At 38.5% G+C, this 22,292-nt stretch overlaps 1 protein-coding gene across 2 annotated transcripts in view; it reads left to right on the forward strand.

Annotated features, from left to right (window-relative positions):
• INPP5A (inositol polyphosphate-5-phosphatase A) overlaps nucleotides 1-22,292 on the forward strand; it is a 299,141-nt gene that overhangs the window by 60,506 nt on the left and 216,343 nt on the right. For both annotated transcript variants that reach the window (XM_063307365.1, XM_063307366.1), the window contains exon 2: nucleotides 2,963-3,004. In XM_063307365.1, coding sequence (XP_063163435.1) covers nucleotides 2,963-3,004 — 42 coding nt within the window. The remainder of the gene's footprint in view (nucleotides 1-2,962; nucleotides 3,005-22,292) is intronic.

Genomic DNA, 22,292 nt, shown 5'->3' on the forward strand with positions numbered 1-22,292 from the left:
TTTCAAGAACAGTAAGCCTATCTCCTTTTTAAGGAAGATTTTCTAGACAGAAATCTGCAGCTACAAGGTACTACTAAAAAACAATGTGGTTTCAACCATTATAGTCAAAGGTATCTAGTACTTTACTTGGAAATATGTTTCAGATATGACAACATAATAGTATCATATCTCTCATGAGTAGGGGCAGGAGGAGAAAACTGGGACTCTCCGGATACAGTTGGAGTGCAGCCCACATTTTTTTTTTTTTTTATTAAGAACATTATTCAATTTCAACATATATAGCTACCATACAATATAGAAAATATAGAAAAGCAAGAAAAGATAGCCATAGAACAAAGAAGAGACTATAAGAGTAAAAAAACTAAAGATGGTTTCCGACTTCTCCCATGCAAGCATTCTTTGAAAATCTCCTGAAGTATTTCAAATGTTACAATGGTTAGTTTTTATTTTGTTCAAGAAGGAAGGTGGTTTTTCAAACTTGTTCTGAAGATCTCTAATAGCCTTAGGATGGTTGAGTAAGCAATTTCTGAAAGTGATTAGAAAGTGAAGTTAGTGAACTCAGTGTCTTTTAAAAGGCTCTACTGTGGTTGTGAGCATGATGGCTGATGCTTTCATCTTCCAGCACTCAGAGCTGCGGGAGGCCACTGTCCTGCAGTCTCCTGTCTAGGACCAGTTGTCCAGAACACATGTGGGTAATCTCCCATCCTCTTCTCCTCTGGAGAGGTTCCAAAGAATTGTTCTAGTCACCAGTTCCTTGGTCTTGGCTGTGGTTATCGTTTCAGGGACATGTTTAGTTAGCCATGCCTCCCCGGAAGTCTCCTCTCACAAGGTGCATCTTTCTTGACCTGTTACAGCTCCCCTTTGTACCTATCCCAATTCATCTTTTGCAGTTCAAAAAAGAGCAAATGAACAAGTGAAAGGAGAAAAAAGGAAAGAATAATAATCGTTGCAGAAATATAATAGCAGTAAGTGAACAAAGGGATTACCGAGATTGTACAGTTAACACTCAGTATATTGTTGATGAGAAATCAAACATAAAAAACAAAATACATTAAATTATTTTAACAATATGAGAAACGATTTGAATCTCTGAGCTAAGTGTCAAAATCTCCGTTTGTTATTTTAAAAACTAGAAAAACTACTAAAAACATTATAAATCTTAATTTATAACTTCCCCTTTGTTGGACTCTGATTGATGTACAATATTTATAAACATTTTAAAGTTTTGTATATTTCTGATTTCAGTTCTATACTCAGTTCTTTTCCCTCTTAAGAACCATACTCTAAATACTTAAATTTGCCTTGCTGCATTATATATAGTATGTATGGAAGCTATTCTTACTTAAATTTGGTTACTTCTGTTGTGAATATGTGTGATTAATTTTGCCATTACTGGTACAGAATGCAGCTGCATGAGTAATAAATTGTGCTGGATATTTGACACATGTAACACCACTACTCCATGAGCTGCATTGGTTGCTGGTGTGCTTCTGGGTGAAGTTCAAGGTGCTGGTTGTCATCTTTAAAGCCCTCCATGGTTTGGAACCAGGTTACCTAAGGGACCATCTTCTAGTTGTTTCTACCCATCCAATTCAGTCTGGTAGGTTGGGCATGCTACGGGGCCCGTCAGCCAAGGAATGTCAGTTGGTGGGGACTAGAAGGCATGCCTTCTCTGCCGTAGCACCTGACCTCTGGAATATTTTCCCTTCAGAGATCAGGATGTCCCTGACCCTGTTGGCCTTCCATAAGGCCATGAACACCTGGTTATGTGCCCGGGCCTGGGGCCCCAAGTGTGTTAAGGGCCCAGTTTCTTGGCTATACTAACATCTATACATTGTATACTTGGTGACCATATATATTTATTTTGTACTTTTAATTGTTTTTAATTATTTTAACTGTTTTATGGTTTTTATGATAGAAGCCACCCAGAGTCACTTGTTGAGATGGGAGGCTATAGAAAATAAACAAACAAGCAAACAAACAAACTCCCAGTTTAAGTTCCCAGTCTGATATCATAGTAACGTTGTGCTAAGTTCATCCTTGCAGCTGTGAATGTATATCTTAATAAATTGTGATATATTTTTTTTGGTTAATATGTTTTGGAATCAAGCCTAGTAAGAAGAATTTTGGTTTCTCTTCAGATTTGATTTCTAAAGCTCTCTGAATAGTGCTGTGTATTTCTTTCCAGTACTTTTGGGGTTTTTTTTATATGTCTTGTATATGGTAAAATGTTCCTTCTGTCTCACGGGATTTCCAGCATTTATTACTATATGATTTATCTATTCTAGCAATTATTGACCAAGTTGTGGACACAATGTATTCATCCTGCTGGTGTTCTGGAGGGGCATAAAGACCTGGCTGATCTTCCAGGCCTTGGGCTAAGGTGGCTGGAGGTTGGATCTTGGATGTTGGTGGGATATGTTTTGGGTTTTCTGCTGGATTTGCCATCTTGTTCTTTTTCTTCTTTTCTAGTTTGGTTTTGTTGTATGTTTATCCATATTATATTGCTTTTGTTCTGTTCAGTGTATTACGAGCTGCCCAGAGTCGCCTTGGAGTCGGGCTGGGGGTTCACAAAATTGAATAAAATAAATCAAACCACTCAAGACTATTATAATTCAGGTGAACGGTTTTAAAATCACATAGCATAGGAGAAGGTAGAAGAAGAATAAATAAATCGATTGATTGATTGACAAAATGGATGTAGTTTAAGAAAAAATGTGGATGTAGAAAATCAGGACATAGCCACTTCTTTGGATATACCATAATCTGCTTTGCCTTTGGCTTGCCACATTCCACAAGATTTGACTGATTAGTTGTTTGATATGTATGTATGAGCGATTACGAGTGATTATTTATTTTGAGCAATCATGTATACTCACTTTAATTATTTATTACTCATTTTAATATTTATTGGTACTCATATACTTTAATTATGTACTCACTTTAATTATTTATTTTCCAGCCAGAAAACCTACAGAAGAATTGGCTTCGGGAATTTTATCAGGTACCTGTTTATGTGTTCATTCATTTAGGGTTTATTTGTTAAGTTTACATCTTTCCTTCCTCCTACCCCCACCCCAAAGAACTGAGGCCATAAGTAGTTTCCCTCCCTCTTTACTTCATGCCACAATCCTCTTGCAAGAGACACCAAAGCTGGCTTTCTGTGTCAGTCTGTGGTCAACTAGATGGCTCCAAAGAGCTCAAAACATGAGCGCCTCTTTCTCTGTAACTTTCCGGCAGCTTGTATTTATGGCTTGCTGCTGTGATACTGGAGGCAGTGTCCAGCAATCAACAACAGTAATCACCTATAGCCTCTCCATTAAATTGCCTAATACTTTTAAAAAAACTATTGAAATTGATGGCTGTCATCAAATTTTGAGGGCAGTGAATTCTGCATTTTAATTATCCATTACTTCATTTTATTGTTCCTGAATCATCATTAGTTCTTTGGGATGATTTTGAGCACTAATGTATCTCCACATTTTCCATGCCATGCTTGCTTTTGTACATCTCTGTCATGTTGCCACTTGTCATCCTCCACTTCAAGTTGCAAGCTTCAAATGCTGTTTCCCCAGTCCCACCCCAGGGCAGTGGTGTCCACAGGGAGTGGTAAAAAAAGTCAAGATGCAATTGCAACTGCCATCGGTTTACCAGCCCTGGGGATGCTCCTGCCTCTGGAAATTGTTCTAGTCCCCTGAATATTTGGTTATTCTTTTCTGCATATTTTCTAGCTCTATGATCTCTGTTTTCCAGTCGTAGAAAGTGACTAGAACTGTATGGTTTCCAAGTGCTGTCATAGGGTTTTGTATCAGGACACTACTATATTAAGAGTTTTATTTTTTTACCTGTCCCTTAATTTTTTCTGTTTCTCAATTTCTTTCACCACACAATGTATTAATGTTTTCAGGGACCTGTCCACTGTGATTCACAAAACTGTTTTCCTGATCTTCTCATTCAAGTCTCAGTAACCACTGTGCCAGATGATTCCTTATCCCATTTTTCTAAAAATGGTCAGACTCTCACCACCTTAGGTCCTGTAAAACTAAAAGTTAGAAGGTTCTATTATAAATGAGGGGAAATCACTGCAGTCAGAGATGCATCACCTATGTGGCAGAAGGATTGGAACTAGAGTATAGATGGTTTGTTTTGGGAAGTTAAAACTAAGATAAACCGCAAACCACATTTCCTCCTATTCTCTTCTGGCTATGAATTTACATATGTCATCGTGTCAGCCAAAAGCTGAAAACCTTTCTCTGAGTGAAGACATTATTTTAAAATGAGGAAGAAAGTTCTTGGTGACACTTTCATGAATTTCTAGAAAATATAACATCTTGTGCTTTGACTCAAATTCTTTTTTGTAATTTTTGGAAAACCATCGTTGACAAGTTTTGCTATTTATTTTCACTCTGTTTCAACTGACGTTTTGATTAAAGCTGCTGTTTGTATCTTGCTGTTTTGAGCAGACTGGCAAATTTAAGGTTTACTGAGAAGCTAAAACAGCTTTTTAAAAAAAATAGTCCAATTATATTATTGATCCATTGTATTTGTACACAGTAAGTAGAAGAGATAACGTTATTTATTTTTCATATTTGTGCCTGTGTGGTATCAGATCCTGTGTTTTCAAATCACAGAAACCATCACCATCAGTGTAGAATTAAAGAATTTCACTCATTTGTGATGCCAGATTGTTTCTTATCAACAACCTAGCTTGGGTGAAGTCATGTTTGGTTTGTTAATTAGCTCACATTGTGAGACAGCAACAGGAAACAAAACTGTCGAAGAGACAGTACATTTGCATGTCACGCTAAGCAAAAATTCTGAAGAAATTTGGCATGTTGTGAAATGAATTTTATCTCTCTTGTTTAGCTCCTCCCACCAGTAGGAGCTTGCTAAATCATCTGTTAAAACCCTTTTCAGGCCTTGTTTAGCCTAGAATCAGAATAATTGGGAACTCTGGCTTGCTTCTTTCTGACAACTTAGTTTTGGAATCCTTTCAGTTTCAGAAAAGCTGGCCTTGACTTAGGCAGTTATTAAACAAAGCTGCCAATTGATACATTTGGGAAAGTTATCCAGACCAGGTTAGTCTAAGAGAGATGATATATCCATGCATAAAATGATCATAAATTTTCATGTACGCTGTTAGCAATAGACTGTGCAAAACAAATTGACCTGAGTCATAAGTAGATGGGTCGTGATAATGAGCTGCCTGGAAGGATTTCTATTATGCTGGCAGGAAAGAATCTTAATATACTTCTACTAGAAACAAAGATTTGGTATGCATCAAAAAATACATCAAGCATCTTTATAAACTTAGAATTCTTTGTATGATAGATAAAAAATGATGACACTTGTTTAGAAGCAACTACATGACAATAACCAATTTCTTTTAAATCCAATTAAACAGAAATGATATACCAAGATTCAAAAGGAAATTAAATGGAAATAAATATTGTAGGACAACTTTAAAAAAGAGTAGTTTAGCAAGATCATCCTAGTGGTGGGAATGACAAGTAGATATCTTGTACCTGTAGTCTCCAGTGATCCACGTGTTAAAACTTACCAGGTAATTGTGGCATGGTAACAGACTGTTAACCAATACAGAATCAGAACAACGCTTTCCAACTTGTGTGGAAGCATTCAGAATTTTAAGTAGTCAACAACAGAGAGCTGCTTTAGTTTTCATCTAAATGTTTGGATGGACATTCATTCCCTGAATCCAAAGATGATCAAGTATGAGCCACTTTAAGAGAGCTTGGTTGAAAAACTTAGAAAATTAAAAACAAACTCATTGTCAGATGTGTGTCAATATCATGTAGTGGTCTAATTCATGCAGCCATAGTCCAATCAATCTCCTATTCCTTTTGAAAGGAGGCTACTACTATGGCAGCATAAACAAAAGGAACCAAGCACTTGCCAACGTGAGGCATTGCCTACTATAACCTGAAAATGGTGGTTGCCAAACGCCAACTGGCATCAAGCACCAATTTACCTTTCGTCTAGCCAATACTGCTATTGCTGCAGCAGCCCCCTTACCAAAATTTCTGGCCAGAAATGAGGAGGAGGTAATGATCAGAGATATCAGGGGATAGAATCTGAGGGATATTGATATTGGGCCCCAGATGTCCTTGTTAACGACCCAAAGCTGTCACCAGCTTTGATCATGGGAGTTTTTAGGAGTCTTTCCCACGAAGCCAAATTACTGCCAGTGATCAATGATCATGAATTCTCATGCTAACTCATTGAAGGTACTGGATTGTACTGGCCAATTACTGAAAAAAAAATGCTTCTGTATCATTTACTGTTAGCGTTTTGGAAGTTGTCATTATATACTGTATATCTGGCCATGTATGTATGCCACAGGTGGCACGACGTTGTAGCACCTGTTTCGATTAGAGAAAGGAGATGAACAGCGTTTCAGCGTGAGATAAAATTTGGAAAGTGGTCATGAGGTTGAAGTTTCTTGCAGTGACCTGTCAGCAAGAGCAGAGAGCAAATACTGGAATAAAATATACAGCTGGGGGAAGGAGAGGAGGAAAAGATAAAATTGAAGTGAATGGAGGACATAATAACAGAGCAATTGCTGTGCATAATACCATAGGATCAAGAGTGGTAGACTTACTCACTGGTATAAAGAAGAGAGTAATGTGGAGGTACTCCAGATGTACATTTTATGGAAAAAGCTGGCCGGGCAATTTTCCTTGTGAATGTTATTTCACTTGGAACATATACCATCAGATATAGGATAGGCTTTAGAATAACACAGTGTAGCTGTTGGTGTTATATGATATTTGTTTTCTTTTTTTCCTGGCTGTGAGTATATGTGTTATGTATTTTTAACTGTCCCTAGGCTTCAGGTTGGGCATGCTAAAAATCCATATCAATTATTATTATTATGCTGCCCTTTTTAATATATAACTCAAGGTGGCAAAGATACCTAATATTCCTGCCTCCTGTTTTCCCCACAACAACAACCCTGTGAGGTGGGTTGCACTGAGAGAGGGTAACTGGCCCCAAATCACCCAGCCAGCTTTCACGCCTAATGCGGGACTAGAAATCTCAGCCTCCTGGTTTCTAGGCCAGCACCTTCACCACTACACCAATCTAGCTCACTCATAAGCCGCAAAGGGGGTTATTTGCTACTCAGAATTCTTCTGGATGTTCTCATTTATTTTAAAAGGAAAGAATAACATAATATTCAAGACAATTTTGCATCACAATTCATTTTTCTTTCCTTGATTTGTATATATAACCACTTCCTCACCTGATTGTCAGATACAGACAACAAGTTGGACAGAATTATAAAAATGAGAAGTGTCACGAAAAGGAAGTCACCGAAATATGCTCTCATTCCTGCTGTGCAGTTTCATGGCAATAAGAGATGTGTGGAGTCCTTGGTGTTCTCTGAGCTTGGTTGTTTTCTTGCAGAGCTTTTGTTATCCAGCTAGGCAACATCATCAGTGCTAGAAGGGAGTGGGGTTTGCTCCCTGTTTATATGCAGTAGCTTGCCCTGCACTCTTGGTGGGTGTGTGGTTTTCTCCTTGATTAGGCTGTTGTTTACTGTTTGATTGTTAGTCTAAGTTGGAAGTTCCTTGATTGGGGTATTGCTTACTGCTTGATTGTTTGTCTGGTGTTGATCCTGGAGTTAATCCCTGCTTATCTGAGTGTTGATTGCTGGCGGAGAGGTGTTCCAGTATTTTTGTTTCCTTTTTAGTTTTTTTATTGTCTCTTTTGCATGATGTGTAAATGTTGTTTATCTCTGTGTGCCTCTTGATAGCTGACTTGTCTGAGAAGAATAAGAGTCTAAAAAGAATAAGAGTCTAAAACAAAGAGATGTTAATAAAACACAACACTTGAAGATAATGTATAAAACACAATTTAAAATAATGTTACAAGAATTAAGACAGCTGCATAAAATTAAACAATCCACCAGTGGTCCAGATAGCAGTTGAAAAATACATTTTATCTAAGATTAAATAAATATCTGTCAACCAGCTTTCCCCAACCTAGTGCCCTCCATATAAGTTGGACATCATCTCCTACAGCTTTCCAGCAGTTGGCCATGCTGGCTGGTCATGATCGGAAGGAAAGTCTAGCGCACCTAGAAGACACCAGGTCAGTGATGTAAATTCTGGGCGGTAAGGTACTTCCAGCAGCAGGCACAACCAGTGCAGTTGCCATCAGTCAAAGCTTTGAAATGACCCAAGCAGAGACAGAAGACTCAGATCTTACCAGACTCACAGATAGGTAGCCTATGTGTGGAGAGTAAGGAAGATGACCTTGACAGAAATATGCAAGAACCGTTATCTAGGCAAAGGAGTCTGAGACATTTTTAAAGTTTTAAAGAATAATGAGATAACATTCAGAAGTGGCTGAAGCAGATGCCTCCCTGATTCACTGGAGTATAAGAAGGGGGAGAAGGTACAGCACAGTAAGACTTACAAGATTCTGTTATTATAGTCAATCTCAACAAAATTAGTTTTAGCCTTCCTGTGGTGTTGATTTCCTGGTCTGGTCTACCTAGTGGGGCTGACATTAGGCATGGTTTTGTAACTAGGCAGCCTTTAGGTGTTTTGAATTTCAGTTACTATCTGTCCAGCCAAAATTACCAGCAGCAAGGAAATGTGGTAACTATAATATTTCTGGACATCACAGAACTTTCCTTACTCTATGTCAACAGTTAGTACAATACTGTGGCAAGAATATCATGAGACTCTTCGCATATTTTATTGTTTGTTTATGTTATATTATATTCTATTATTGTATAGTATTTATTAGATTGTGGTTAATTGTTTTTTTTACTGTAAACTGCCCAGAGTCCCTCCTTGAGCGGGAGATGGGCGGTGATAAATTTGACAAATAAATAAATACGCTAGGAGCAAGTGACTGCTTACCCATAGACACAGCAATAATTATATAGCATGGTTGTGCAACCTTTGGGGACTTCACAGCTACAGCTAGAGCTCAATCTTCAGTATTGCTCTCCCCTACCCGCCCCCATCCCCCATCCCAATAAGCATATACACATGCAGTGAAAACCCAGGAATTTCTTGTCTTCTTTCCTGGATGAAAAGGAAAAGCGTTAGTACCCCATTCCTCCCAGTGAAAACCCAACTGACAAGATCCTGAACTAATTGAATTTTTTGACTGGAGCTAACAGCTAACAACCGAACATGAACCAGTTGCCAAAAATAAGGTTGACACAGTTGCTTCCCTACTCCCTTACCAAAATTCTCCTTTCCTTATGTGAGCTTTGGTCTGCTGCTCAAGAAGGCTCTGAGCTTATCTTAGAGGTCAACGTTCAATTAGGTGAGCAGGAAAGGACTCTGTTCCTTGCTGAATCCAGCTGTTTCATTCTTTTGAGTGATAGGCTTATTCTTCCGCCATCTGGAAATGCTCTTAGCACCAATTTATCTAATCTAAAAACAGCCTCCAATAAAGAGCACTATGAAACCATTTAAATCTTCTAAAATCTTCCTGTACCCCAAACTGTCAAAGCCAAGATGAGAGAGCTGTTTATAATATGACACTGGGTTTCTTTTTTTAATATAATTTTATTGAAAGTTTTAAAAACAAGAGTAAAAATGAATACAAACTAAAACAGAATAAGAAGGAAAAAAGAAAAAGGAAGAAATAGAAGAGAAAGCTAAAGTACAAAAAGAAAAAAGGTAGAAGAAAAATAGAAAAGAAAGAAAAAAGACAAAAAGAAGTGGCTTCTGATCTTCTTTACCGCAGTTATAAGTACAATTGTAGATTTACCTCTTTCTCTAAAGTTACATCATGACTCTCTTCTTTCTATTAATCGTCAAAACCATCAAGCATAAGTTCATTTTTTTTCTGTTTTATGCAAAAAGTCCATAAGGGGTTTCCAGTCATCAGTAAATGTAGATACCCTCTTTTCTCTAATCAAACAGATCAATTGAGGTTCTTTGAGTTTCTGTACTCTGATTAGCTTGCTTTTTCATGTTATAAGATTTGCGTATGGGTACTACTTACTACTTCAGTTCAAATGGAAAAACTAGAGCATAAATTTATTGTTGAATTGAGGGCAGTGTGCAGAAGGGAAGGGCAGAAGAGCTCAAAATTTATCATACTTGGGACTGCAGCCAAGCCCTGCATGTGACATCATGGAAACTTGTGGTATCCTGTGCTATAGCAGCAAGAAATGCATACTTTGCTCACGCAGCCTTGTTTTCTGAATCGATTTTAAGCCTCTACAGAACTGAATGAGAGTGATGTAGTAAGCTGTACTTAATTGTTATTTTTAAAGCAGTAAACAAACCTGGTACTTATGAGATGTGCATACCTGGTACCTTCCGATGTGCATACAGAGAAGTGGTGGGAAGTAGGAGAAGGCAAAAGGCATCCTTTGCCAATTTTTTTCTGAGTAAGGAAGAACAAGATTCTAATGCAAACCAGCTCAGATGCCCCAAATGGATACTCAGAGAATAGCTTCTTAAGCAAGTGGCAGCCATCAACCCCAGCAGAACAGGCACAAGTACACCTGGGTCACCTAAACTATTTGCTATGCAAACATGGATTTATTCTGTAGCCACGATAGTGCTGATTTAAGTGAGTTTAAAGGGTGAAATTGCACATGCTCAGAATACTTTTTTATGCATCTTGCTTTGCTGTAATGCAGTGTTTCTGTTTCTCTTGCAGGAAGTAGCGTTAAGGCAATCAAGTAGTTGCTCAGATATTAGTTCTGACAAAGAACTCTAAGCCTCTATCTTTTTATGTACGGACTGTATTCCTTTTCTGTGAATATTACAGCAATACAACTGTGATTTGGGTTACTTTCAAGGTTTGCCATTTGGAATACAGGCCATTGTTAGTGGGTGCCTTGTCCTTTATTGAGTCTTGGTGAAGAGAAGAATAGAAGAAAAATACTGTTTCTGGACATGTGAGGAATTATGGTGCCCTTGAATTGATGCAGAAGACCAATGATAAATATTTCCTCTATTGTAGCTGCTTGTTGTTATTACAACATATATAATGCAGTAAGTATGTTGTAGATGTGTGATACAACATATTTATTGTATTATATATGTTGTAATAACAATAAGCTGTCATGTGCTAATACCATGAGTTGTTGGGGCCAATTTGTAAGGGAGACTGCAATCTGATTTAGTTTCAAAATACAGTTGGATTGAGGCAGTTGGAAGAAAACTGTAATTCTCTGGAGCTGAGAGTGCAGGAGGACCCCTGGATTATGGACCAGCCCTGCATGGGGAAGCACAGCCTTGTGCAGAGTCAGAGGTGGAGTATCTCTGGAGTCAGAAGGCCTTTGTACCCCAAACCATTCTGAATTGTTGGGTCTGAGCCTATTTGCTTCCCATCTAGACTGAACCAGCCTCCTGCATCAAGGCAGAATCTCAGCCACATATCCTGTAAAGCCTGGAGTTGAGATGTATAGGTGAATATCATTGATATGCCATGCCGATAGATGACTTCCCTCAGTAGCTTCACATAGATGTTAAATAGAGATGAGAGAGTCAGCTTCTGTGTACCACACAACAGAGACTCCTAGGTCTCAACCGCTTTCTTCCCACTGCTAACATTTGGTACTGCCTGCTCAGAAACGAGGAGAACCACTGCAACACAGTACAGTACTCCCTATTCCCAACCCACACAGAGGTCCAAAAGAATGCCATGATTGATGGTATTGAAGGCCACTGAGAGATCAAGCAGGAACAGGAGGATTGCACTTCCTCTGTCCTGGACTCAACAAGACATCCATAAGAACAATCAACGTGAGTCTCTTACCTGGGTGTCAGATAATCCGTTTCCTCCACAGTCTCTACAACTGCAGGCCTACCACCCTCTCAGCAACCTTCCCCTGAAAGGGAAAGTTGGAGATCTTATTTAAAATTGCCAGCTTGAATAATGATTTATTGAGGAGTGGTGCATCATTATCTCTTTAAAGGCAATCCTCTTCCTCCACTGAAGAAGCATTCACCAATATCACAGAGACCTCTGTCTTCTTCTACAGGACTGCTTTCATCACTCAGGTCATTAGGTGGAATTAATTTAATCCTAGGATCTCTGGAAGACTAAATCTAGCTCCCCGGGAATTAGTTAACCGAGTCACTTACTTGACTCCCTTTTGGTGTTCCCACAACATAGAACCCTTCCCCTGTTAGTCCATTAAGAAAGATGTAAGAAGAGAAACAGAAGATCCTTCCTTCCAGAGATGGAAAGAAACCCCATAAACACAGCACTTTTCCCAATCAAATTACTTGTTTGCTTCTGCAGTACAACACTGACTTTATAGGAAACAAACCAGACATACCTAGTTAGGTACCGTTCCAAAGCTATAGCAGTCACCTGGTTTAATCCTCTTATGAATTTTCCATCTGAAGTCTCCAATTAGTTTTCCTCTCAAAGAAGGGGGGAATCAGCTTCTTTTACAGGACAGTATAATATCAACCCTTTAGTAGTCAAGTATTTCTAGTCCATTTATACTTACACTTGCATGAAGAGACTGGAAAAACGGAAGCAGACTCCTTAAAGGAAGACATTCTTTGAAAATATGTACCATAATTTCAGAAGGAGCTGTCAGATCAGGGGCCCTTCTGCTCAGACTTCCCACTTAAGAAAAAATTAAAAATAAAAACAGTTTTTGAATTCCCTCCCCTTCTTTACCTTAGAAGGCTCTGGAAAAATAACGTGGTCTTGGGTACAACTGCAGCTTTGCTCCAGATTTGTTTTTAATTTTTATTTCTATAGCTGCCCTTCTCATCACAGTGACTCTGGGTGGTGAACAAGGTTTAAAAATAAAACCATGTCAATAACTTAAAAACCAAGGGGGGAAAAAGGGAAGCTGAGAATAAAACTCATAATAATGCCAGTGCAAGCGGGTGTCGCAAACTTACTGACCCCCATGTCTGAGCAAAGAGCCAGATTTGCTCAGATGAAAGGTCAGCAAGATCAGGGCCAATCTGACTTCAGGGGGAAGGCGTGCTTCCTGGGTCCTGCATGATGACGTTCTGTAGTTGACAGGACCCAAAGTATGTCTCTTGTACTAGATCTGGTAGTGTGGGTAGAGATGCACAAATTCTTCCTGAGAATCCAAAAATTGGAAGAAGCCGCTTAAGCTAGTGCCTAATGGAAGTAGCACCATGTCCTGGGAGGTGAATGTGAAATCCAAGAGGGCAATAAAAACTAAGGGGCTGTAGGGGAAGTTGGAGCATATGATCATATTTGGTGATACGTTATACAAGCAAACCATGAATACTTTGGATAAGCCCATCCGCAGATAAGCCGACCCTCAATTTGTTAAACAAAATACCATACAAAATGTGCCACCCGTGGATAAGCCAACCCTTGAAATTTTGGTATGTTTTAATTTTCACAATTGGCTTATCTGTGTGTGGTGCATTTTTCATGATATTTTGGTTAAAAATTTGAGGGCCAGCTTATCTACAGATGGGCTTATCTATGAATATATACGGTATTTTTCCAGAGTTTCTAGTTTGCTTCTGGGCAGCTGTAAACAGGAATGTACTTGTTATATAAACCAGAACTTGTAAAGCATATGATTAAGTTTATGGTGATTACTGAAGTAGTGAGTTCTTATACTAATTATGTTAACCATAAAGTGACAGGATTTGGATAACCATCTTTTATTTGTCTGCTGGTGGGTTTTTGTCTATGGGAGGTTATTTATTTTAGTCAATTAAATTATTTATAATTACTTTATATCTTCAAACCTGTATTTTACAAGTTAATTTTAATATGCCTAACACATAAGTTAAACTTTAAAAACAACTGTCATAGGTATAAAAAATGATTGACATTTTTCTCTGATAATGTAGATAATGCATGTGCTGAAAGAAAGGGCCATAAGTATTAAAAATGCTTGAAATGTATTTTCTATTTTATGGATACAGTATTGCACCATGAGACATGATTCTAAGATTCCATTAGAAAGCGTGCAGAGTGTTAAAAGTTTTTGAAGGAAGCAGTCAAAAACCCATTTCACGAGAAAGCTGTCAGCCCTATAGGATGGACCAGACTAAGAAACCAATGCCATATAGCTCTAAAACTACTTCCATTAGAATAGTTATAGTAACAATCTGGCAAGTCTGAATGGGCTTCCCCCTCCCTTGCTTTATCTTCATTTGAACTAGGGAGGGACTTGTCTGAAGCATTTTCTCATGTTAGTTTCTTGGGATGGGCTTAAGCCACGCTTGTCTGATCATTGCCTTGGTAGTAGCAATTCCCTCTGTCCTTCAAGGTCATACTCTATGCCCTCTACAAGGGGCACTGCTGCAAAAAAAGATTGAAACCCCCTGGTTTAGATCATCAAATCCAATCCTGCTCAATGCAGGAATTATGAACCCCAAAAGCTGGCTGTTTAATAGTTAAAGGAAAGAGAGAAAGAAAAGGAAAATGGTGGGTAGAGAAACAACAGAGAGAATGCTAAGAGGAGAAAAAAGGAGAGAGAAACTGTGATGCGGATTTCTTGTCAGAACATTAATGGCATTGTAAACTAACATTAGGCAGCTGGTTTACAATGTCATTAATGCTACCCTCAGTCTCCCTCTTTTGTGATCTAGATAGAAAGCACAGGAGCAAAGGAATCTTCTTGAGGATCCTGTTGTTTTAAGAGTTTCAGGACCTCTCTGATCCCATGGCATCAGCTGTGTTCAAGAAATAAGCTGATAAATATCTGTTTAGCTATGGTTTATTTGAAATATCAGTTAAAATTAATCATCATTATCCTGATCCTGCTGGAGCTCTGTAAGATTCATGGGCAGCTTGATTCCCTGTTTGCAAAAACTTCACTATGCTTCCCAGATTTTGGACTTCTGCTCTTTCAGGATGAAGGTGGCTTGATGCCTTTTCAGTTCTTACTCATAGAAAGCACTAAGGTTTTTTTGCAGATGATCTGAGTGAGTGTGTGTGGTGTGTGTGTGCGCTCACGCGCATGTGTGTACAAACAGTTGATTTTCTTTCTCATTTGCATGGAGTAGGTTTGAGCCAAGGATATTTTTGTTACTACAGGATCTGCAGAAGCTCAGTAAAGCAGTGATTGAATTTATTTGTTGTTAGAATTTAGAATTTAATATAAAATTAGAATCACCAGTAATGCCACTTCAGTGTTCCTTAAAAATGTTAAAGTGGAATCGATGGGTTTGAAACTAAAATCGATTGTATTTTATGTCTACTGGAGTCCCCAAAGAATGTATTTGAAAGGATGGATGTCATTTCCTTTGATGAAGATGGAAGAAAAATTGAGGAATCACTGAACTATATGATCTGGTGTTGTCAACTGTTTGGCATTTTTTGGGGGGGAAATGATTTCTGTATACATAAGTAGATTTATGCGGAAATCCCTAAATGTTAAATATGTGAATGTGATACTGATTTATACCCCAAAACTTTGGAATCTACCTTTGAGGAACTATGGGGGGTTGCTAAAAGAATTTTATTCTGAGAAATTGGAAAAGTCTTGTTATTCCAGCTATTAAGGAGCTGCTTTTGGAAATGTGTAACATCCATTTTAGAAAAGGCAATATTTTCAACTCATCAGAAAATGAAGCAATATGTTCTTCTTTGGAATAGATTTTATGATATTTTAAAACAGAGTAGTATTTTAGGGAATTTTTAAATTCTTTTCTGTTTGATAACAATATACTATTTTGTGTAAAACAGTGATTTTTAGATGTTTTGCATCGGTAACTTTTTTATTCTTGTGTTTTATTCTTTTTCTTTTATTTCTTAGTTCTGTTTAGGGGGTTGTGTCATTTATTAATTATCTTGAGCATTTTTCTGTTTTTCATTGCTTATTTTTTGTATATTTGTAATCTTGATATAAAACAATAAAATTGGAAAGAAAAAATAGAATTTTGAGGTCAAAAGTTTTGAGGACTATCATGGATCATCTTCAAACTGTTTTTGAGAAATTAGGGAATATAAATGGTGGTATGACATTCTGTGACTTTTGCAAATAATCATAAATTTAAGGACATTTCACAGATAAGATTCCGGCCAAAATTGAAAGCCAAATATACGGTTATGGGTACTTTGAGTATCTAAAATTTTATTCAAGAATTGAGTTAATTACAAATCACATTAAATATGTATATAATAGCAGGAAATCTCATTTATTTATTTATGTATTACACAAAATGTAATATACTATGTACTCCTGAGACTCAAGACAGTCTACCCAAAAAAAGAAGAGCACAATGAAGATGTATTAGCTAAACACATTGAAATTTGATATAATTTGACATTCAGTAATTCTGCTCTTTCTGTTGTAGATTCTTAAGCAGATTTAACAGGGAATAGACTTGTGTGAATACTATGGGATTTCCTTCTGGATAAGCATTGATAGGTTTGTGCCCTGTGCAGCTTTACATGGCAGTTGATGCTTACTTGGGAGTGAGCAGTCTCATTAAACTATATAGCAGAACTGGCTTGGAAGGGAACCTATCTGAAGTTAGTCACAGCTCCAAAGTTCAGTTCTCTGCCCCAGTTTTGTCATCAACAGGAGGAAGCAAGCCAAGAAGTACTGCATTTAGAACAGGTAAAAGTGCCTCACCTTTGAGTAATTATAGGAATTCAACCACAGGTTACAGGAAGCTATTTGAATGGAAGAGGCAATTGTCCCATTCCCTGTCACTTCTAGAATCCCATATTAGAGGGAAAAGATGCAATAAAAATGTAGATCATTACACCAGATGGCACTTCTTCCCTGCACAGGTAGTCCTCACTTAACAACCATTCGTTTAATGATGGTTTGGACTTGCAACGGTGTTGAAAAAATAACTTATGACCATTTCTCACACTTATGACCGTTGCAGCATCCCCATGGCCATGTGATCAAGATTTGGGCGCTTGGCAACCAGTTTGCATTTATGACCATCGCAGTGTCCTGTGGTCACATGATCATCATTTTCTACCTTGCTGGCCAGCTTCTGGCAAGCAAAATCAATGGGGAACCATGTGGTTCACCTAACGACGATGTGGTTATTTAATGCCTGCAGTGATTCATTTAACAACCACCACAAAAAAGATCATAAAATTGGGTCGGATTCGCTTAATGACCCCTTTGCTTAGCAACTGAAATTCCGGTCCCAATTATGGTAGTTAAGCGAAGACTGCTTGTATCCAGCAACTGTTGTGTGCTGGGAGAATTCTCATTTGTAAACGATATTCCCTGTATCTACCAGCAAAGAAGTCTCATGCTTATTTTTATCTATAAAAATAATGATGCTGTTTATCATTTTTCATATAGAAATAATGAAGCTATGTGTCAAATCCCATTTTTCAATATGGATTTTGCATAATTGAATGCAAAATGTGCTAAAGTGTCAGATTGGTATGGCTTTCTGGATTGACAAATAACTAAATTTACAACTACAGAAAACAAAGTTATTATTACATAGGGATGCATTCTGTCTTTTCTTATTCATCTCAGTAATTTCCTTCTTTACTTTTTTTTAATGGGTTACTGCAGTTATCTCTGCAAAGGAAGTGGCTTCGGTAAGAATAGAAGCCCAACATTCTGCAGATAAAAGATACTTTATCTATTATTTTTCCCCTGTGGAAAAAATGATTGTTTGTGTTTTCTTGGTAGTATTATACTAGTTTTACTCCTTGCAACAGACAAGATGCAAGTCGTGGGACTATTTTGCAGTTTAAAACAGCTGTTAATTATGGATAAAATGGGAAGAACAAATAGAAAATAGCATGGACAAGTTAGTGGCATATATTGCCACTACTGTCGGCAGTATCCAACAATAATTATTGAGAATCACCTAATTAAGATAAAAATCTAGAGACCCTTAGATTCATACTCTGTTATTTTCATATGTGGAAAACCAATGATCCTTTCTGAAATAGGTCCTTTTTAAGTGATTTTAATACTGTTGCCTTCCATTAAAAATGTCATGTCTTTTATAAAGCACTTATTATATACTGTATCTCTCTTCTTAATTAAGATCAGTCTGTAATAAAGCTTGCCTCATCCAAGATTTAATTGTAGATGAGAGGGCCAACCTGGTATTCATTAACAAAACCTGGCTGGACACGGGAGGTGAGGGGGTGTTCCCTCTTGTAATGTGCCCACCTGGGTTTTAGGTGTGAAACTTTGGGGAAGGAGTGCTGGACTGGCTCTTGTTATTTGTGAGACTGGTGGTTGCCAGAGGCACTGTTCCACAGATAACCAGATGTGAGACCCTATTTGTGAAATTGCCTCCTAGAGATCAGGTGGGTTTGCTGCTATTGTACCAGCTTCACTGCTTAGGCTGCTTGGTGCCATGGCTGAGTTAGCAGTGGCGTTCCCCAGACTTATGGTGCTAGGTGTCTTTAATCTACCCTCCTGGGCCCAGGATTAGAGGTGGTTCAGGAGTTCATGGCCACCGTGCACCTGATCAAAGTTATTAATGGCCTGACTCACTGAGGGAGTCACACACTAGATTTGTCTTAGGGAGTGGCGACTGGAATTGGGGGATGTCACCATCAGTCCCTTGTCATGAATGGATCACTAGTCTTGCAGGCCTCCATGCCAGCCCCTCGCTGTAGGGAAGAAAGACTTACTTGCTCAGTCTCCCCAAGGTGCCTGATGAACCTGGTCAGAGGGAACGTGAGGTTATTCCTGAAGCTCTGTTTCACAGTTCAACCAAGGCCCTAATTGCTGCTTGGGATGAGCGGATGACAGGGGCCTTGGATCTGATTGCACCTGTGTAGACTGTGTGTGTGTGGGGATCCCAGAGGGCTCCCTGGTTTTCAGAGGGACTCTGGAAGGTGAAATAACAATCACTCAGGTATTAATCACTTCCTGATTGGACTATTGGGATGCACTCTTCATGAGGCTGTCCATAAAAAGCATTCAGAAACTGCAATTGCTCTAAAATGCAGTGGCATGGGCAGTTCTGGGCATACCTCCCTATGTAACTGTACTGTTTCGCACGCTGCCCTATCTCCCACTAGGCACCTGAGTACAGTTTAAGGTGCTGGTGCTCACTTAAAAAGTTCTACATGGTACAGAGCCAGGTTATTTGCAGAACCACCTGTTCCCAATTGTTATCTGCTGGTCCCACCAGATCCATCAAGGGGGCATGCTCCAAGTCCCTTTTGTGAAACAGTGCCATCTAGTGTTACCCATGAAGTGTGCCTTCTTTGTCACAGTGCCTGCCCTATGGATCAGTATTCCCCCTGAGATCTGGACAGCTGAACTCTGTTAGCCTCCTGGAAAGCCTTGGAAGTCTGGCTTTTCTCCCAGGTGATGCAGCTAGGCTATTAGTAGTGCCCAGTATGTATAGGTTTGATTGGAATATAGTTTTTAGGGTCCTGGCTACATTGTAATGTTGTTTTATGGTATTCTGTGTTTAATGCTTTTGTTCTGCTTAAGGAAACTTCTGTGGATATTCTTTGCTTGAGCAATTAATGGTAGAAAAAGTGTTATTGTTAATTACATAAAGGTTAGTTTGTTGGCAGAAAGATGTATGATTCCAATAAATAAGTAAATAGCCTCAGAAAAAAAAATAAACACAGCCAGGTTGGCCATAACAACATTTCAAAATTCGTATTAGGCAAGTATACTTATTAGATCAGTTTAAAGCTTGTACATTTTTTATGACTTTTGAGTTGGCCTAGTGAAAATACTGTCCTGGTGCTGATTATAATATTTCAGGAGGCATGTTGTGACTCATTTTCCATATCCTTATGTAAAGATTATTGTGTGGAACCCATTTCTCTGTCCTTTCTGGAGGATGACTCCAATACTGACACCAGCAGGTGCTCCTAGGAGGGTCACACTTATTGGTAAGGTCAGAAGAGGAGAGAAAGCACAAGGGAGTAAGAGGAGGGGGAGCTCTGCAGCTGTGAGAGAAGCCAACCCACGAATGAGAAGGAACTCCAAAATTAAATGCAGAGAAATACAGTGGCAAACCACTTCTGTGAAAACTGAAGTGGAAATAATATTTAAGAATTCTAAGAGAAAAAGAGGAAGGAGGTAAGCTAAATGGGTTTCAGAACAAGCTTTCACAATAGCCAGGGAAAGATGGAAGATTAAAGCCTTGGTCAGTAAGATGGACATACAACAATTAAATGCAGACTTCTAATGTCAGGCAAGAAAGGACAATACAATATATCTGAACCAAGAATATGGCAAGCAGGAATATGACAAGAAAAGGAAATGGAGAGATCTTTTTAAAGATGATCAGAGAAATTAGGTCAAAAGTAATAGCTAAGGTCAGAATGGTAGGCATACTATAGTGAGCTGCCAAAATACAGATGATCACTATGTGATTCTTTAGCAGTCATCTAGATTTTTAAAATCCAGATATGGTACCCCAAAGGAAAACAAAACAGTAGTCAAACAGAGCTGAAAGAGGCAAATATGGTTAAAGAAACACGGAATGACTGTACTGGTGTCCTTTGCAAATTAGATTACAGAATAGCAGAAAGCGTTGTTAAGATTATGTTCCTCAACTAACTCTACCAGGAAGTGAGGTGCAAAAGCTGATATACCAGCTGTCAAATGGAAAAGCATTGGGTGCTGATTAAATACCTTTGAACTGTATAAAGGTACAGGAGAAGAGGCAGTTAAAGTGATAACAATTCTGTGTCAACAAGCATGGAACAACACTGTGAGTTCTAGAGATTGTAAAAATTAGTGCATTTCCTTGTACTAAAAAAAGATGACAGAATATGCAAATTATGATTGGACTGATTCGTTGCAAAAGCAAAGTGTTATTTAGGTTCTTATGGACAGAGAAATTCATGCAGGTTTCAGAAAGGAAGAGGGATGTAAGATTGGTAGCTACCTTAAGTTGCATAGTAAAGAAGGTAAGAGAAAAAAATGTTTATGCATCTCTTTACTGCCATCTGGTGGCCACTCCCAAGTTTTGGAGTCCAGACAAGGTGCCCTATATTAGGAGTTGATTCTTCTTCTGGGGAATCTTTAGAATGAACAAGAACATAGTGTAAGAACTTAATATGAGAAACAATGTAGTTGTTTACAGTAGGAAAGCAAGTGAAACAAGGAAGGATATTATTCTGATATACAATACATAGGTTATAAGAAAGGCAGGATGGAAGAGATGACAGCTGGAATCAAAGTCAGAGTTGAAATACTTACTATTTGAGATATGTAGACTATTTAGCTAAAGAAGACTTAGAAAAGTTCATTATAGGAGTAAAATAGAAAATGAAAAATCCAGGTAATGTTAAACAAATATTAAGAAGGCAATGTTAACCTGCATATTTACTGAATTTGTAATTGATGGCAAAAAAGTGATAACCGCTGAGCTGTCGATCGGAAGGTCGGCGGTTCGAAACCGCGCGGCGGGGTGAGCTCCCGTTGCTCGTCCCAGCTTCTGCACACCAAGCAGTTCGAAAACATGCAAATGTGAGTAGATTAATTGGTACCGCTTCGGCGGGAAGGTAACGGCGTTCCGTGAGTCATGCTGGCCACATGACCCGGAAGTGTCCTATGGACAACGCCGGCTCCAAGGCTTTGAAACGGAGATGAGCACCGCCCCTAGAGTCGGACACGACTGGACTTTACGTCAAGGGAAACCTTTACCTTTACCTTTGGTTTTGGGGGGGCTCAAGAATAGCTAAAGCTGGACAGTGGCCTGAAGAAGTAAAGAGATTAAATCTAGGAAGGAATGAAGTGACAGATGTAGATAAGAATGTGACAAATGTTTTCATGACAACAAAATTCAGAATAAGTATAGCAGTGTGAAAGTTGGATACTGAGAAAGATCAAGGGGAAAAAAAAGATAAATGTTATGGAGTTGGATGTATTTACTAAGAATAGCAAAGAATGCAAGAAAAAAGTCATTCAGTCATGAACTGCATAAAGGCTGACTTCACCCTTGAGGAAATACTCAACTCACTTCAGGCATATGATGCCAGTGGGTGATGTAGTCAAAGAAATTATTATGCTTGGCAAGGTTAAGGGAAATAGAAGAAGGGGAAGACAGTGGGTAAAGTGGAATCAAAGAGATTACTGTAATGTCCTCGGAAGATGTTATTACTGGAAACAGGTTGAGATGGTGAGCCTTTCTCTTTGCAGTCATTGTGAATTAAATCCTATTTGATGGCATCTAACTAATGCTACTTTGTGAACAGTCCCTTTTTATGTTAAATATAATGCGAAATACTTTAATAAAAAGGTTTTGAACTTAGGAGTTATAGCCAAGATGGAGAAGTGGTGAGCTGCAGTTTGGTTATCTCTCCCTCCTTGAGTTGTTGAAAACTGTAATTGGACTGTTTATTTCCCTACTTCCCCCCCACTCCCCCCATCACCACCTCGTAGAATGGCACCATCT

The sequence above is a fragment of the Candoia aspera genome, chromosome 6 (genome assembly GCF_035149785.1).
Source record: "Candoia aspera isolate rCanAsp1 chromosome 6, rCanAsp1.hap2, whole genome shotgun sequence".
NCBI classification, from domain to species: domain Eukaryota; kingdom Metazoa; phylum Chordata; class Lepidosauria; order Squamata; family Boidae; genus Candoia; species Candoia aspera.